Below are 18,551 nucleotides of genomic sequence, written 5' to 3' on the forward strand. Positions count from 1 at the left end.
AAAAAAAGGGACACTTTAAAAAGGGGGAGACGGGATCCTTCACAAAAGGGCCCTTTCTTCTGATTCAGTTTCAAAGGAAGTTCCTGCAAACTTCGTGCTGTGTCTTCCCTCGGGAGCCTATGGTATGAGCTTCCACCCATGCCTCTTCCAAAGCTCTCGTGGTGACCAAGTAAGTGCTAGTGGCTAAAATCTGGTGAATTCCTTAAATTGTGTGTCTCCCAAGCAGGCTGCTTGGGGCAGAGGAGGGACGGGCGAGGAAGGAGAGAAGGTGAAAGAGGGAAAGTGATGGGGAAGAAAACCAGGGGAAATTTGAGTGAAGGAACTGAAAAGAGGGAGAGCAAGTACGGAGGCTCACCTGAGCGAGCATTGATCCGAAAATGCGAAGAGCCCTCCAGAGAGTAGATGATGGACTCCTGCCCGTACTCCCTGGACCGGTCCATGTCCGTGGCATTGAGGAACAACACCGTGGCTCCTTGGGGGAGGCAGAAATGAGGGCTGGGACAAAGCATTCACAACCTAGAGTGGCTCTCCCCACCTACCCTGTCCCCCCACACTGCTCTTGCAGATCACCCAGCCAAGGAGTCCCCTCACCTGCATGCACATGCACTGCTAGACCCCATGGCTACAAAGCTCTGCCAGGTCTCTGGCTTTTACCTCCCCAAAAAGCCATCACCCACCCCGTTCGGGCTGTAAGACCCCCAGGGTTCTCCTGCTAGCCTGGAGAAGGAGCAGCGCTGTGCTCCGTACCTGCCATGATGTCCTCCATGACGGTTATAACGTAGGAAGGCTTGCTGAACATGGGGGGGTTGTCGTTTTCATCCTGGAACAAGGAGAAGGTCGAGAAGGCTGGTTGGGGAAAAGGCAAGATGGTCAAGTAGCTGCAAACGTCTGGTACGGGGGATGCTCCTGGCCAACTGCATCTCAAGATGTGACCAGCTCAAGACATCAGCGTGGGGAAGATGTCCTCAAGGTGAGGCACCAGAGGTCTAAGCCCATGGTAGAGGAACTGCTGCCGTTTTCAGCCAAGCATCCTCTGAGCTGCTCCTGCCTTCACCACAAGCCCTGGGAAGGCTCAAACATCACACCAAGCGTGGCAGCATCACGTAGAGACCTGCTCCTCCCTCTCAGAAGAACACACAAGCAGTTAGCGCGCCGGGTCAACCCTGGTCACAAGGCCACCAGGCAGACTGGACTGGGCAGGGGAGCTGCTGAGCTTTGGCTGCCTTTGTTTCAGTGGAGGAAGGCTGTGGGTCACTGCAGAGAGAGTAGCTCCAGCGTTTTTCAGGAGGGAATTTGGTTTGCATGCCAACGTGCTCCCTCCAAGCCTGTCTCCACCAGCCACCACGGCCAGCCTGGTGAAACCAGGCAGGAGCAAATTGCTCGAAACATCCCTCAAAACAGATTGTGAACCGGTTTAAAGATCCCTTGGGGGGAGGCTTTAAATGCTGTTTTAACAATGTTAAGAATCTGCCTTAAATGAACCAAACTCAACTGCCTGTGGAGGGAAGGATGGAGCCATCAGGACAGGAAAACACCCAGGGCATGAAAACACCATTGCGGACTTCGCTGCTTCCCTGGGGCTGTGCTGGAGATATTTTCTACCTGGAGACCGCTGATGGACCTGCAGGCTTAGCTCCTCCCGTTGCCACCAAAGTTGATATTTGAGGCAATTTCACATGCCAACGATGCCCGTCGTACCGCAATTAAATTGCCATCCTCTGCTCTCGTTGCCGGGAGCAGGTGGTCCTTAATCACCCTTTGCATCACTCAGCTTTCACCACGTCTCCTCTGAGGGTAATGGGGAAATTGCCTGCTGCCCGGGGTTGCCCTCCATGTGTCCCTCCTCCTCCTCCTCCAAGAGTTGGGGTCATTGCCCCCAGGCAAACCCAGGGGGTCCAGGAGGGATGAAGGCAAAGATGTGTGAACACACATCCCCGTGTCTCCTGCTGCTGTGGTCCAGGCTGGGTGGATGCAAGCCAGAGCAGACGCCGTATGGTTCCATTAGTGGTCCTGAGTTCACCAGGCCGTGCTCGGCGCCGCCACAGCCGGGTAAGCCGGCTCCCAGGGAGGCAGGGGCTACGCTTCTGGCTGGTTCTCCATCTGGCCAGAGCTGGCATGCACACGGTGTGTGGCTTTTCCTACTCGTGAAGGACATTTCGCACCTGCCTGCAGCACGGCGTGTGGCTTTTCCTACTCGTGAAGGACATTTCCCACCTCAGCAACGTCAACTCCAAAGCTCCCTGCCGTACACCTTCCCATGGCATTGACAGCGATGCCAGATGGGACAACCTGGCATGCTTTCTCCACTCCCATGGGAGAGGTCATCCAACTTAAAACCCCTCCCTCATCATCCTATCTATCTCACCAACTTCCACAAACTCAGCTTCCCGCCGTCTCCCGAAACCTCAGCCTCAGCCAGCCATCCTAGCATCTTCAGGGATGCTGAGGAGCGCAGACAGCCTCGCTGAGCACGCTACCCCCTTTTCTCCAGACATACCCATGCTATAAGCACGCTACCCCCTTTTCTCCAGACATACCCATGCTACAAGTCACTGGCTCATCGCCCCGAACCGGGCGTCAGCGGCAGGGAGCGAGGCAGAAACTTATTAGCAGTGATATTTCCCCGGCTCCTGGCGTGGCGCGGGCTATTAGTTCTGATTCGGCAGCTCCCTCTACAAAAGCCTATTGTCCCCTAATGGGAAATCTACAAGGCGAGTTTGACTTCTTTATTAAAAACCAACAACCAAAGGATGAGAAAAAAAAAAATATAAAAAAAATCACCTCCCTCCGCACTCGCTCTGCCTTTTCACGGCTCTTGTTCCTCAAGTGCCGTTGTGAAATACTTCCCTCCTCATTTTCTTCCTATTTTCTGGTCCTTTTTTTCCCTTTTCTTTTCTTTTTCCAGTTGAAAGAAAATCCCTTTGGTTGAGGGCAGGAAAAGTGACAGCTACTTAAACCCCACCAGTGTACAGACTCAACCCGGAGGAGATGACCCACTGAAGTGTGGTCTTTAGAAAAAGATGTTTATGCTGTCTAAAGTACAGCACGGGAAGGATGTATTTAACCATCACTAACCCCCCCGGCACTGCCTTATTCCCTCTCTCCTGAGAACGGTGAGGGAGCTGGAGGACAGGAATGCTGACGGGACTTCATTCACATCCTATACACCGTGGCCTTCATCTTCTTTGCCTTCTCAGACTGACGTTGCCGCCAGCCCGGCTTAGATCCCATCACTGCCAGACTGACGGGGTTATCAAGCAAACTGTCTCCATCACTGATACCTCCCCTCCAGACGTCTACGAACCACAATGTGTCTCAAAGTGACAACCTGATCTAATCTTTCCCGAGGAACGCCGTGAGGCTTTACCTCTGCCGGCAGCAAGCCCGCCGTAGGATTTGCACCTATGCTGGTGTGTGAGATGCAATGGGGGTCCCAGCGGGGAGATAAACAAGCAACTGCCCCTGATTGATTCAGGGACCAACAATTTCACTGAATTTCACTGAATTTTTAGAGGTGGAAGGGACCATAGAGATCATCTAGTCCAACTCCCCTGCTGAAGCAGGACCACCCAGAGCTTGTCAGAGCATGTTACTCAGGAGCATCCAGGCGGGTCTTGAAAATCTCCAAGGAAGGGGACTCCACCCCCTCCCTGGGCAGCCTGTTCCAGGGCTCTGCCACCCTCACCGTGAAGAAGTTTCTCCTCATATTTGAGTGGAACCTCTTATGTTCCAACTTGTGCCCGTTGCCCCTCGTCCTCTCAGTGGGAACCACTGAAAAGAGTCTGGCTCCCTCCTCCTTCAACCCTCCCTTGAGACACTTGTAGGCATTCATAAGGTCTCCCCTCAGCCTTCTCTTCTCCAGATTAAAGAGTCCCAGCTCTCTCAGTCTCCCCTCATAAGGGAGATGCTCCAATCCTTGAATCATCTGATGATTCAATCCTTGAATCATTTCTGACACCACAAGTGCTAACGTGCAGCCAAAACTCTCTCCTCGGCATCCAAGCTGCAGCCTATGGCTACCAGCATGGACAACATCCCAGCCAAGAGTTCCCTGCAAGATGAGATAAAAGCTCACCGGGTGCTCAGTGAACCTCCCCAGTGGCGAGCAAGGGCAGAGAGTAGATGTCTTCTCTACTCCTCACACTGTGGTTAGCCGGGGTTCATAGCACGTTGCTTCCAGCGGCAGCCCCATGCATCGTGCATGGTCAAGGAGATGGAGGTCAGGACAGCCTGCCTGTGCTTGACCATGGTGACACCCCTTCAGAGACACTCTCACTAGCCTGCTGTCACCCAGGCCTTACCAAATGTCAGGGACAACGTTTCTTAACCAATGAGACACATATGACAGCACATATGAGAGCACATGGGACATATATGAAACATATCTACATATGACTAGGCTGGATGGGCCTTTGAGCCACCTCACCTAGTGGGAGGTGTTCCTGGCCACCAGGGGGGTTGGAAGTAGATGATCTTGGAGGTCCCTTCCAACCCAAACCATTCTAGGATTCTATAGATGAGACATATGTAATTGCAATCCACACGTATACATCCATGGGATGGGGTGGTCTTGCTGGGTTACCGATGGATTAATGGCACTGCTACGGGGAAATTGCAGGGAAACCACGAGAGAATCATGGGGCACTGTACTTACAAACACCTCGATGGTGACGGGGACGGTGCTGTTGAGTGGCGGGTTGCCGGCATCCTTGGCCATCACAGTCAGGTAAATAACCCCGTTGGCCAATTGCTCGTAGTCGAGGGGGTGGTTCACACTGATCACTGAAAGGATGGAAAGCAGGGTGGTGGGGGTGGGGATTCATGCACCAAGCAGGACAGCAGGCAGGCTTTTGGGGTGCCGCATCCCCACCACATCCCCAGGGCCAACAGTGGCTTCTCAAGATTGTAATGTCCCCAAAACATGATTGCTGGGCATTATGGAGCTCCTTGTACTAGCATAACCTGGAGTGAGCTATACATAGACAGAAACACAGCTCTCCAGTGGCTCAGCTCAAGACCTGCTGCAAAGGTCCGTGTTGTAGGTGAGGTCAGGACAAGCAGAGGAGCATCTGGAGCAGCTTCTTAAAGCCTGCTGACACAACTGCTTGGGCTGCGCTCACACCCCTGCAAGCTGCTGCTGCTCTTCAGAGGAGGTTCTGGGACCAGCACTTACCTCCGTAGCCTTCCGACACCGTGATGTCAAAGTATTCACGGAATGCAGACGCCTGCACGATGCTGTACGTGATCTGGTTGTTTGGAGGGGAGTCCTCATCAGATGCCTAGGGCAAGAGCAGAGGAGTCGATGAGCACAGAATCACAGCATCACATGGGGTTGGAAGGGACCTCTGGAGATCATCTAGTCCAACCCCCCTGCCAAAGCAGGTCCACCCAGAGCAGGTTGCACAGGAACGTGTCCAGGTGGGGTTTGAGTGTCTCCAGAGATGGAGACTCCACCACCTCCCTGGGCAGCCTCTGCCAGGGCTCTGCCACCCTCACAGGAAAGAAGTTCCTCCTCGTGTTTAGATGAAACTTCTTATGTTCAAGTTTATGCCCATTTCCTCTTGTCCTGTCCCTGGGCACCACTGAAAAAAGACTGGCCCCATCCTCCTGACACCCATCCTTGAAGTATTTATAGGTGTTGATCAGATCCCCCCTCAGCCTTCTCTTCTCCAGACTAAAAAGACCCAAGTCCCTCAGCCTTTCCTCCTAAGAGAGATGCTCCAGGCCCCTCATCATCTCTGTAGCCTCTGCTGTCCCCTCTCCAGCAGTTCCCTGTCCTTCTGGACCTGGGGAGCCCAGAACTGGACCCAGTGCTCCAGATGGGGCCTCCCCAGGGCAGGGCAGAGGGGCAGGATGACCTCCCTCCACCTGCTGCTCACACTCTTCCTGATGCCCCCCAGGATGCCATTGGGAGGGATGCAGGAGGGACAGCAGCAGAGGTGAATGGGGACCTAACCTGCTCCCATTTCCCCACCCCACTGAGAGGAGGAGCCACTCTGGTCCCTCACCCGGAGCCTGACCACCTGGCTGACGGAAGGCTCGTTCTCCCTCAAGGCCCCCAGGTATGCCTCCTTCTGGAAGGTGGGGACGTTGTCGTTGACATCAAGGACATTGATCCGGACGCGCCCCGTCGTCTCTTCCCCACCACCGTCCCGGGCAATGACGGTCAGGGTGTAGCGCTGCATGGTCTCGAAGTCCAGCCGAGCTGTCAGGAGGATCAGACCCGTGTCCTTGTCCAACGAGAAACTGAGGGGACAGGAAAGGAGAAGGGAAAGCCCCGGTGATGCTGGAGGTGGAGAGATGGGGTGGCAGCAGCCTGACAGCTAGCACCGCAGTGGGTGAAGTTCATGGCTTTCTTTGAGGGATATATCATCTCAGAACATCTTCAAGAGCTTGGTGGAAGTGGTATGGTAGAAACCCTCAGTGCTTCTCTACAGGCAGAGAAAATGGGCTCAGAGCTCCCAGATCCCTTCTGCTGGGCAGCTCATGCTCCTCCCTGAACTGCCCACTACAGCTGGGTCTTACGTGATGCTCCAGGGCCAACAACTTGCTGGCAAATGCATTTACTGGTTCCAAGCGCTGCTGGTGCCTGTAGGTCTCTATTCGGCCAAGTGATGAAATGAGCTGAGCATCACGCATGTTCTGAAGTTAACTCACCCCTTTGGGAGACAGCGTAGTGGGGTTTTCATGGGATCTCTCACAGACAGGACATTAACAAATGCCCTCAGTTGCCATGTGACTTCTTAGGGAGGTTAAAAGAACATTTTGAAGAACCAAAGTCATGCTGGTGCTTCAGACTTACCGGTCAGGGTCATCGCTGAAAAAATAACTGACTTTCCCATATGTGCCCACGTCATTGTCAGTTGCCTAAAAAAAAAAAAAAAGAAGAGTTAATTAATAAATGAAGGTATTTATGGGAATGTTGCATTACACACGCTGGTGAATCCATTACATCTTCTTTACTTCCTTCTGCCCAGGTGCCAGTGGGCTAGCACCAGTGCAGAGCTTGTGTGCTGCCATTTACCACCTGAGAGATGTGGGGCTGGGGCTGTCTGTGCTCTCCTGGGTTATCCAGTGAGTCCAGAAAACAGCTCTCCATCAACATCCCTCAGCGTGGCTTCCAAAAATTTTGACATGGGAAATATTATGTATACCTACTTTCCCTACCGTATGAAGCTAACCGGGGAAGCACAGATGAAATGAAGTCTCCATGGACCTCCCAATTCTTGCAGGCCACCCATCCTGGCCCCGTGAAGCCCAAGAGCCAGGACCCAAGAGCTGCATCCACAGCTGTCACCCTTCCCTGCTCATTCCGGGCTGGGGGCTGCGGGGAGAGAAATAAAATCCCATCCCACTTCAACATCTCCACCCCCTCCCCGGCTAAAACACAGACAGAAAAAGCAAAGAAAGGGATTTAGACCTTGCTTTCCACCAGCAGCTCCTGCCGGGCAGCCCTTTCTGGGGGCTGTCCCCACCCATGCGTGGACCCCACAGCCCCACCGATGTGCAGATGCCTCTCTGGATGAGGCAGCCCTTTTTTGGGGGCTGTCCCCACTGATGCGTGGACCCCACAACCCCACCGATGTGCAGATGCCTCTCTGGATGCTGCAGCATCCCAGCCAAGCCACCGGCGGTGGTGGGACTCCACACACGTAGGCTGTCACCAGCTGCTGAAGCTGGGGCAGGCTGGTCACGGCTAAGCAACCAGCACCTTCTGGGGAAGGTGTGCCAAACTCAGCCTGTCAGCTCTGGATGAGCAAGGCAAGATTTATGTGCGTTTTAAAGTCTTTTCTCTAATGAATATATAAAATATGCATGAGCGGCAGCAGGAAAAAAAAGGAACAGAAAATCTTATTTTTAGGTGAGGAAAAGCGGAATACAAAGCCCCACAACATCCTTCTTCTCCCCCAGTATATTTTCTAAATTGAGTCCTGTCTGGGTTACTCAGATACCAACAGGTCTGAGAAAAAGCAGGGTCAAAGACACATTTTATACCCAGATACCAGCAAAAGGCTGTATTTTAGGAGCGGCGTGGAACACAACCCGTTCCTGAAACCCTCGTGATTTATCGATGGCCTTGATTACCCTTGACAGCAGAGCAGGAGCCTGAGCACATCAAACAGCTTCACCCCTCTGCGCCGCTTACCTCCCACCCCACGGGGCGGCCGAGGGGTAAAGGCATGAAAACCAGCCAAAATTAATGCCTTCTCCTTCCCACCCGGATGCTCGGGTGGTAAATCCCTGCTGCTTCGTGCCGGCTGCAGGGTGGGCTGGTGGAGCCAGCCTTCCAGACCTACTGATTTTCCCCATTTTCCTCTCCACTGCTAAGATGCAATTTACTTTTTTGGGTGCATTGTGATTGCCTTCAGTAAAATGGAACGAATCTGCCAAAACCTGCCTGGAGAGATGCCCATCGAGAGAGCGGCACCCGCTCCTGGAGGTCCAAGCCCTCTCTGGGGTGCATCTTGCTCCTCAGAGGACACCTATGAAGATGTCCCATCCCAGCCAGAGCCCAATGGAAACCCCTGGGGAAGAGGGGGACTAATTTACCATCCATCCACCCCAACATCCCTCAGCAAATTAATAGTCACTCGCCCTAACACCTTCCACCAGCTCAGGTGGCTACAAATCATGGTGGCAAACCCCCAAACTGCAACTGGGGCTGGCCAACAAGGGTCTTGGGGCCTTTCTCCCCCCAAATCCTCAAGCATCCTCAGCATTGCCAGCCCTTGACCTCCCAGCCAGGATTGTTTTCCAGCCATTACTTCTGCGCTCACAACCTCTGTGAGCCTCTAGGTCCCATCAATCCCTAAGTGGCTGGTGCAAGAGCAGAGCCCAGAATGGCATTTTCCATGCACCTGGATGGGCTGGTGATGAGATAATGATTTACAGGGGGCCTGACAGTGCCACAAAGCACAGGCAAAACTAATTCCCTTCATTTGGCCCTGTACAATTACACTTGGAAGTGCTTACCGAGGTGACAGACAATGCTGGGAAACTGTAATTTTCTTCTGCCGAGGAAAAAAAATATATAGGGAAGGAGGAAGGTTAAAAGAAGGTTAGCACAGAGCTGGGCGGCACGGGAAGTGGAGGGGTCCTGGGGAGCTGAGCTGGGAGGGCAGGTTGGACCCAGCCAAAATTGCCAATAAGTCAAAGCAACCCACTCAGGAGGAGCCAGGCAGCCTAACTCTGCTCCCTGCACCACCTCACCAGCCGGGGCTAATTAATTAGCCTGCTACCCACCAGGGGAGGTGGAAGATGATGCCTGCTTTATGGCTTTCCTGGCAACTGAACATCACGGACATAACGCAGGGCAGCAGAGCAGGCTGCTTGAGTGTGACAGGGAATATGCAAAAAAAAAAAAAGCCAACCCGTGCACGCTCAGCATAATTAATTTGGGATCTAGGCGTGTTTCTGCATTGCCAAACGCTTTCCCTCTAAGGGTGAAAAAGATGCTCAGATGCTCAGACCCCTGGGGGAGATGGCACGTGCCCCCTTGGCAACGCCATGCTCCCGTGGAGCACACACAACCCACGTGCAGAACACCCCGAAACCCAGCTTTGTGGGGCTTTCTGCAATCCCTGGGTGCCAGCTGTTTTCCTGAGGCTGGCCCCCCTCTCAACCAACTGGTCCCCCCCCCCAGACACGCGTGCATCCATCCCCACAGCCTAGGGGGAAAAGCATCTGGCTGGAAGTTTCCTGGGGTTCCACCTGGAGAAGCAATCAAATGGCTTTTACGGCTGCTCCTCTCCTGCCCGGAATATTAAAGTGGGATTTGCCCACTGGAGCCTGCAAAAGGGCAGGATGAAAACGCGGGTCCACATCTGTACTTTTATGAGCTGTCACTGGTACAAACCATTTCTAAAAGAAAAAAAAAAAAAAAAAAAACCACATTTGCGCAACCAAACCCCGGGGGATATTTTTTGTAGGCCTTTAGTTTGAGACAATGTAATGAGATATGTTTGTGACACGTACTCTACATATTGCAAATTAAAAGTATGCTGAACTTGCACTTTTAACACACTTCAGCATTTATAAAAAAAAAAAAAAAAAAAAAAGCCACATTTGCGCAGCTAAACCCTGGGAGAGTGGCAGGAAGAGGGAACCTGGCTAACCTGAAGGATTAATTTACTGATTTGCAGCACGGCATGTGAATCACAGGCACACACAAACACGACTTCCAGCCCTCTGCCCCTCAAGCCCAAATATTTTGGACATCACCCTTTTGTCCCACCAAGGGGCCATCCATCCATCCATCCCGTCCATCCTTCCCCACCGGCAGAGCCGGAGACAAAAGGGAAGAGCTGGCGAGTGGTTCTGCTCTCGTGGGCAAATCTGCAGGAAAGGGCATGTCATCCAATTTGTTCGGGAAACAATAGCAATGTTTGACATGTCATCAGGATTGATGGAGCAGAAATTTACATGGGAGAATACAGTTTTAAACAGCTCCGCCGAGCTTTGCCGGTAATGGTTTCGACATTCATCATCCGCCAAGCCCCGCTCAACGACTCCTTAAACTGCCCGAGATTAACTCTACTCACAACAGCTTCAGGAGGAGCAAGAAAGGGCTTAAAGAGCCAAGAAGAACCTTTTTGGGGCAGCACGGGTTCCCTGCTGAGCCCCAGGGATGGCAGCCTTCCCCCCAAACCTGCTGGGCAGGGACAAGCAGCTGGAGGTTGGTTGCAGGGGTGAGCAAAGCCTGTTGGAAGGATGACTCCTTGCTGTCCAGGTGAGATGGGTGGTCACGTCCTACCTGCCTGAAGATGGCTCTGCCCACACCAAGGGAGCCAAATTCTTCCCACTTTTCCACCTCCATGGGGCCGCTGGAGCGGGTCGCAGCTCAGTTTGTTCTCATTCCCCCTCTTTGTTTTGCCTCCCCTACCTCGCGTGCAGACACCAGGGAATAAAAATTGATAGGGAGCAAATTGCTTTGGCCAGAAGCTCTCTGCTTAAAAGAGTCGCAGCAGGAAAGCAATTACCAAACATCAAAAAGCTGTCAGGGTACCGGAGTGACCAGGCGTGAGTCTCATCCCCCCCGCTGCCTGCCTCCTCCCCTGGCCGTACCGGGTGGGCTGTGGGGACACCAAGGCACCACCACTCCAGGAAGACACCTGATGCTTGGGCCACAGGAGAAAGCCAACGGGAAGAAGATCCTCATGAGCAGATTCCCATCTGCTTCCAGAGAAGCTGTGGCTGCCCCATCCCTGGAGGGGTTCAAGGCCAGGCTGGATGGGGCTTGGAGCAACCTGGTCTGGTGGGAGGTGTCCCTGCCCAGGGCAGGGGGGTTGGAACTCGATGATCTTTAAGGTCCCTTCCAACTCTAACCATTCTATGATTCTGTGATTCCTAATGATTTTTCTTTGTGTTTTTTTTTTTTTTTTTATCTGTTTTTTCTTTGGTTTTTCTTTTTTTCTAGGAAAATAAGGTAGATGTGGTCACCTGCTCGAGGTTGACTGGGCAGCCATGGGCTGCTCAGACCATGGCACAAGCAACCCAGGGTAGGGAGCTCTGCCCTGTCATCACACTGATTTTTGGAGCCACCTTCATGCGTTAAACAGCAAGCATCCTTTCTTAAATGACAATCTTCAGGTCCCGGGGGGAATAACAGTTAATTTCTGGTGTCCACCCGGCTTGGGAATTGATTTGTGATTTGGAGTAGACAAACGTGAAGGGCCAAGAAGCAAGTTGCCAAGCTGCAAAACCGGATCCAGAAAACCAGTGGAGAACCTACTTAAAACCATCACGCCCTTCCCACATGGAAAACAGCTCTTTTGCCAGCACAGCCTGCCCCCAACTTTACTCTTTCCCAGGCCTTTAAAGAGTGGCTGCCTGGTGGGAGGTGGCAATCAGGTGTGAGTGGAGTCATCTGGCATCCTTGCTCCAGAGCCCTGCGCAGTGATTAGCCGGGAAGGAGGGAGGCAGGAGCGGGGGAGCCAGGGTGATGCCTGGGTACCACTGTGACCGCCTTCTCCAGCAGCTCTGGACCATGGGGGTTGAACAGAGCCAGGAGCTTGGTCGCTGCTAATCACCCCAGAGGGTTGTGGTTGGGGGGGGGGAAAAAATAGCCAATCAACCCCCCTGGGAATTGCAGAGCTTTTCCCCACCTCTTCTGCCAGCCACCGGGGAAAGCAGCCGCCTCCTTGATTGTGTTTTATAACAGCGTTCCCTGCAACATCAGCTCCTCCTGAGACAGGTTAACACTTTCCTTGGGTTTTTCCTCTACCGTAGCCAGGCTGCCACAATGGCTGGAGAATGGGGTTTAAAATGTGAGCCGACAGAAGGCGGCCTTTGAGAGAGAGAAGAAAGCATCTAGAGCACGGGTTTGCACTCCACAAGGTGACACCAAGACCATTTAGACACCCGCCTTGGTGGGTTTTACTGGAGCTGGGCGTCAGTGCTCTGCTAATGAGCCATATTGATTTCATATTCTCCTGTTGTCCACCTAAATGGCAAGCGGCACATCTCGTAGATTAAATAACCACGCAATCGCCCGGCTTGACATCTCAATCGCTTTGCCGTTGGGTCTCTAATGAATTCTACAGCCCAGCAAAAGGGAAGAAATTAAGGTCAGAGTCCGGTGGAGGAAATATAAATCCTCAATGATCTCTGAAGTATTTGCAAGAGCTCCCGGGAGCCAGTCACACCTTCCACCATCTGCAACTCCGTTTCATCCAGGTGATGAGCATCATCTAGCGCACAGCGGGGAGAGGGGGGACAAGAGCAAAGGAGGAGGGAAGAGTCGAACTGGTCCTTGCCTAGAGATGGACACAAACACGTTGAGTCCTGGAGCAGCAAAGCCCCACCTTTCTCCAGAAGGAATGAAAATAATTCACCCTTGAACTGGACGCAGCCTGTGGTTGCTGAGTGTGAAGCAAACCCAGCTGGAGAGTGGGTTTTTCAGTTGGTCAGCAAGGGGTAGCAAGCCCAAAACACATCTCTGCCAGGCAGAGGCATTCCCAGAGAGCTAAAGGGATGCTCTCCATCCAGCCCAAGGAAAACCGTGGTCCAGAAACATAGGCTGAGCTCCAGCATCCCCACTCCCCAACAGCTGGAAACTACCCCCAAGTCTCAGTCAGACAGCAAGCAGCTTCTTCTTAAAGGTGTTTTAGGGGATGGAGACCCTTAATTTTACTCCTGTGACTGGAAATACCAAAAGAGGTTTGATCATAGGACACAGCAGCCAGCCATGGGGGGACTGAGCAGAGCCTATGGCCCAAGGCAGGAATGGTTGGTGTGATGGATCTCAAGGAGGTTGATTTACAATGGCTCCCAAATGCCCCATTTAGGCAAATTATCCTTCCTTTTACACCCCAACAACGGCTTGTCAGTAGCATGAAGGCATGTCCACGGGGTGACATTGCCTCTGCCACAGTGTCCCCTCAGCTAAGGGCACCCACTGGGTGCTGATCCACACGGGAAGCTCTTTGCTCAAGGAAAACAGAGCCTTGGCTGCTTTGGGAGAGATGTGGGTGCTAGGGGCACAGGGGAAGCCAGCTTGGAAAACAGATTAAATTCCCAGGAGGGGTGGCTCTGTGGGAGCTCTGGGTGGGAAGGCGGGATGGAGCTGCCCTGGCTCAGAGGTGCAGAGCCTGGGAGAGGACCTACTGAGGTGAAGATGGTGAGTGCCCTAAAGGGACAACTTGGAAGGAGGTGTGAAGCTGGGGTGTTTGCACAGCAGCGTGCATCAACCACGGGAAAAATTCTCCATCCATTCATCTCCCAGCCACCTTCCAAACCACCAACAGCAAGGGGAAACCACCCAGCCCCATCTCCTACTGGGAACACTGGGAAGGCTGATCTTTTGCCAGCTCAACCTGCCCCCAACTTTGCTCTTTCCCAGGCCTTTAAAGAGTGGCTGCCTGGTGGGAGGTGGCAATCAGGTGTGAGTGGAGTCATCTGGCATCCTTGCTCCAGAGCCCTGCGCAGTGATTAGCCAGGAAGGAGGGAGGCAGGAGCGGGGGAGCCGGGGTACCACTGTGACCGCCTTCTCCAGCAGCTCTGGACCATGGGGGTTGAACAGAGCCAGGAGCTTGGTCGCTGCTAATCACCCCAGAGGGTTGTGGTTGGGGGGGGGGAAAAAATAGCCAATCAACCCCCCTGGGAATTGCAGAGCTTTTCCCCACCTCTTCTGCCAGCCACTGGGGAAAGCAGCCGCCTCCTTGATTGTGTTTTATAACAGCGTTCCCTGCAACATCAGCTCCTCCTGAGCCAGGTTAACACTTTCCTTGGGTTTTTCCTCTACCGTAGCCAGGCTGCCACAATGGCTGGAGAATGGGGTTTAAAATGTGAGCCGACAGAAGGCGGCCTTTGAGAGAGAGAAGAAAGCATCTAGAGCACGGGTTTGCACTCCACAAGGTGACACCAAGACCATTTAGACACCCGCCTTGGTGGGTTTTACTGGAGCTGGGCGTCAGTGCTCTGCTAATGAGCCATATTGATTTCATATTCTCCTGTTGTCCACCTAAATGGCAAGCGGCACATCTCGTAGATTAAATAACCACGCAATCGCCCGGCTTGACATCTCAATCGCTTTGCCGTTGGGTCTCTAATGAATTCTACAGCCCAGCAAAAGGGAAGAAATTAAGGTCAGAGTCCGGTGGAGGAAATATAAATCCTCAATGATCTCTGAAGTATTTGCAAGAGCTCCCGGGAGCCAGTCACACCTTCCACCATCTGCAACTCCGTTTCATCCAGGTGATGAGCATCATCTAGCGCACAGCGGGGAGAGGGGGGACAAGAGCAAAGGAGGAGGGAAGAGTCGAACTGGTCCTTGCCTAGAGATGGACACAAACACGTTGAGTCCTGGAGCAGCAAAGCCCCACCTTTCTCCAGAAGGAATGAAAATAATTCACCCTTGAACTGGACGCAGCCTGTGGTTGCTGAGTGTGAAGCAAACCCAGCTGGAGAGTGGGTTTTTCAGTTGGTCAGCAAGGGGTAGCAAGCCCAAAACACATCTCTGCCAGGCAGAGGCATTCCCAGAGAGCTAAAGGGATGCTCTCCATCCAGCCCAAGGAAAACCGTGGTCCAGAAACATAGGCTGAGCTCCAGCATCCCCACTCCCCAACAGCTGGAAACTACCCCCAAGTCTCAGTCAGACAGCAAGCAGCTTCTTCTTAAAGGTGTTTTAGGGGATGGAGACCCTTAATTTTACTCCTGTGACTGGAAATACCAAAAGAGGTTTGATCATAGGACACAGCAGCCAGCCATGGGGGGACTGAGCAGAGCCTATGGCCCAAGGCAGGAATGGTTGGTGTGATGGATCTCAAGGAGGTTGATTTACAATGGCTCCCAAATGCCCCATTTAGGCAAATTATCCTTCCTTTTACACCCCAACAACGGCTTGTCAGTAGCATGAAGGCATGTCCACGGGGTGACATTGCCTCTGCCACAGTGTCCCCTCAGCTAAGGGCACCCACTGGGTGCTGATCCACACGGGAAGCTCTTTGCTCAAGGAAAACAGAGCCTTGGCTGCTTTGGGAGAGATGTGGGTGCTAGGGGCACAGGGGAAGCCAGCTTGGAAAACAGATTAAATTCCCAGGAGGGGTGGCTCTGTGGGAGCTCTGGGTGGGAAGGCGGGATGGAGCTGCCCTGGCTCAGAGGTGCAGAGCCTGGGAGAGGACCTACTGAGGTGAAGATGGTGAGTGCCCTAAAGGGACAACTTGGAAGGAGGTGTGAAGCTGGGGTGTTTGCACAGCAGCGTGCATCAACCACGGGAAAAATTCTCCATCCATTCATCTCCCAGCCACCTTCCAAACCACCAACAGCAAGGGGAAACCACCCAGCCCCATCTCCTACTGGGAACACTGGGAAGGGTGAGGGAAATCCTGCCGCCCAGCCTGTGCTTTGCAGGATACAATTTGAACAGAACTGTGCAGTCCGATCTGCCTTTACTCCATGTTTTTCTTTCCCATCTGACAGGTTGAATTGTCTTGTTTTATATTTTTTTTACGTGGTGGGGTGTGTGTGTGTGTGTGCTGTGATTTTGTTTTGTTTTTCCCACCTCCGCGCTTTAGCTGTGCATTTATCCTGACAGCTCCATCAGGGCAGGGAGAGGCTGCAAAAGCTGCAATAAGTGTCTCTTCTCCTCAGCGCTCGGGCTGTCGTGATTCCTATTCCACCCCATTTCGGTCTTACAGATTGATATTTAGATTAAAGAGATAAACACAGCCAAAGAGCAGTGGGCCCTGACAGAAAGACGAGGACTTCAGATCCGTCAGTCACACTGCAACCTGGTAACTCCATCCTCCCCTCGCCTTTATTTACAGGGCTGGATTGATAAGAATATTTAACAGGAACAAGGAGTGCAAGCATATTTTTTTTTTTTAATTTTTTTTTTCCTTATAGAGAAGCCTGCAGGAAGAAGACAAGCCATTCATGTTTAACTTTCCAGGCAATTTGGATTCATCTGCTTTGATTATTTAACTATTTACTGTTTCGTGTATTTGCAGTTTTCCTCTCCTCTTACAGATAAAGGATTCAATTTTCTTTTAAGTGGTGGTGAAATTGGAAGAGATTTTGTTCTGTTTTAGCACAGCGGGGTGTCAGAGCACTCAAGGGGACTGAGAACAACAAGATCAATTAAGATGCTAACGGGGAGGGCAAGCTGTGAGGGCCAGGAAGGGGGAGAAGGGCTAGAAAAAGGGACAAAGTCCAGGCTTGGAGGACATCAGAAATGTCCATGCTAATGAGCCATATTGATTTCATATTCTCCTGTTGTCCACCTAAATGGCAAGCGGCACATCTCGTAGATTAAATAACCACGCAATCGCCCGGCTTGACATCTCAATCGCTTTGCCGTTGGGTCTCTAATGAATTCTACAGCCCAGCAAAAGGGAAGAAATTAAGGTCAGAGTCCGGTGGAGGAAATATAAATCCTCAATGATCTCTGAAGTATTTGCAAGAGCTCCCGGGAGCCAGTCACACCTTCCACCATCTGCAACTCCGTTTCATCCAGGTGATGAGCATCATCTAGCGCACAGCGGGGAGAGGGGGGACAAGAGCAAAGGAGGAGGGAAGAGTCGAACTGGTCCTTGCCTAGAGATGGACACAAACACGTTGAGTCCTGGAGCAGCAAAGCCCCACCTTTCTCCAGAAGGAATGAAAATAATTCACCCTTGAACTGGACGCAGCCTGTGGTTGCTGAGTGTGAAGCAAACCCAGCTGGAGAGTGGGTTTTTCAGTTGGTCAGCAAGGGGTAGCAAGCCCAAAACACATCTCTGCCAGGCAGAGGCATTCCCAGAGAGCTAAAGGGATGCTCTCCATCCAGCCCAAGGAAAACCGTGGTCCAGAAACATAGGCTGAGCTCCAGCATCCCCACTCCCCAACAGCTGGAAACTACCCCCAAGTCTCAGTCAGACAGCAAGCAGCTTCTTCTTAAAGGTGTTTTAGGGGATGGAGACCCTTAATTTTACTCCTGTGACTGGAAATACCAAAAGAGGTTTGATCATAGGACACAGCAGCCAGCCATGGGGGGACTGAGCAGAGCCTATGGCCCAAGGCAGGAATGGTTGGTGTGATGGATCTCAAGGAGGTTGATTTACAATGGCTCCCAAATGCCCCATTTAGGCAAATTATCCTTCCTTTTACACCCCAACAACGGCTTGTCAGTAGCATGAAGGCATGTCCACGGGGTGACATTGCCTCTGCCACAGTGTCCCCTCAGCTAAGGGCACCCACTGGGTGCTGATCCACACGGGAAGCTCTTTGCTCAAGGAAAACAGAGCCTTGGCTGCTTTGGGAGAGATGTGGGTGCTAGGGGCACAGGGGAAGCCAGCTTGGAAAACAGATTAAATTCCCAGGAGGGGTGGCTCTGTGGGAGCTCTGGGTGGGAAGGCGGGATGGAGCTGCCCTGGCTCAGAGGTGCAGAGCCTGGGAGAGGACCTACTGAGGTGAAGATGGTGAGTGCCCTAAAGGGACAACTTGGAAGGAGGTGTGAAGCTGGGGTGTTTGCACAGCAGCGTGCATCAACCACGGGAAAAATTCTCCATCCATTCATCTCCCAGCCACCTTCCAAACCACCAACAGCAAGGGGAAACCACCCAGCCCCATCTCCTACTGGGAACACTGGGAAGGCTGAGGGAAATCCTGCTGCCCAGCCTGTGCTTTGCAGGATACAATTTGAACAGAACTGTGCAGTCCGATCTGCCTTTACTCCATGTTTTTCTTTCCCATCTGACAGGTTGAATTGTCTTGTTTTATATTTTTTTTACGTGGTGGGGTGTGTGTGTGTGTGTGTGTGTGCTGTGATTTTGTTTTGTTTTTCCCACCTCCGCGCTTTAGCTGTGCATTTATCCTGACAGCTCCATCAGGGCAGGGAGAGGCTGCAAAAGCTGCAATAAGTGTCTCTTCTCCTCAGCGCTCGGGCTGTCGTGATTCCTATTCCACCCCATTTCGGTCTTACAGATTGATATTTAGATTAAAGAGATAAACACAGCCAAAGAGCAGTGGGCCCTGACAGAAAGACGAGGACTTCAGATCCGTCAGTCACACTGCAACCTGGTAACTCCATCCTCCCCCTGCCTTTATTTACAGGGCTGGATTGATAAGAATAT

General features: G+C 52.4%; 1 protein-coding gene across 1 annotated transcript in view; it reads right to left on the bottom strand.

The window, feature by feature from the left end:
* Positions 1 to 18,551, bottom strand: part of CDH23 (cadherin-related 23) — a 143,843-nt gene that overhangs the window by 78,835 nt on the left and 46,457 nt on the right. The window contains exons 8-13 of the mRNA XM_014940541.1: positions 6,803 to 6,867; positions 6,009 to 6,246; positions 5,174 to 5,279; positions 4,655 to 4,782; positions 748 to 820; positions 356 to 472 (exon numbers count right to left, since the gene is read on the bottom strand). Coding sequence (XP_014796027.1) covers positions 356 to 472; positions 748 to 820; positions 4,655 to 4,782; positions 5,174 to 5,279; positions 6,009 to 6,246; positions 6,803 to 6,867 — 727 coding nt within the window. The remainder of the gene's footprint in view (positions 1 to 355; positions 473 to 747; positions 821 to 4,654; positions 4,783 to 5,173; positions 5,280 to 6,008; positions 6,247 to 6,802; positions 6,868 to 18,551) is intronic.

This window comes from Calidris pugnax, unplaced genomic scaffold (assembly GCF_001431845.1).
Source record: "Calidris pugnax isolate Ruff unplaced genomic scaffold, ASM143184v1 scaffold39, whole genome shotgun sequence".
Lineage (NCBI taxonomy): Eukaryota > Metazoa > Chordata > Aves > Charadriiformes > Scolopacidae > Calidris > Calidris pugnax.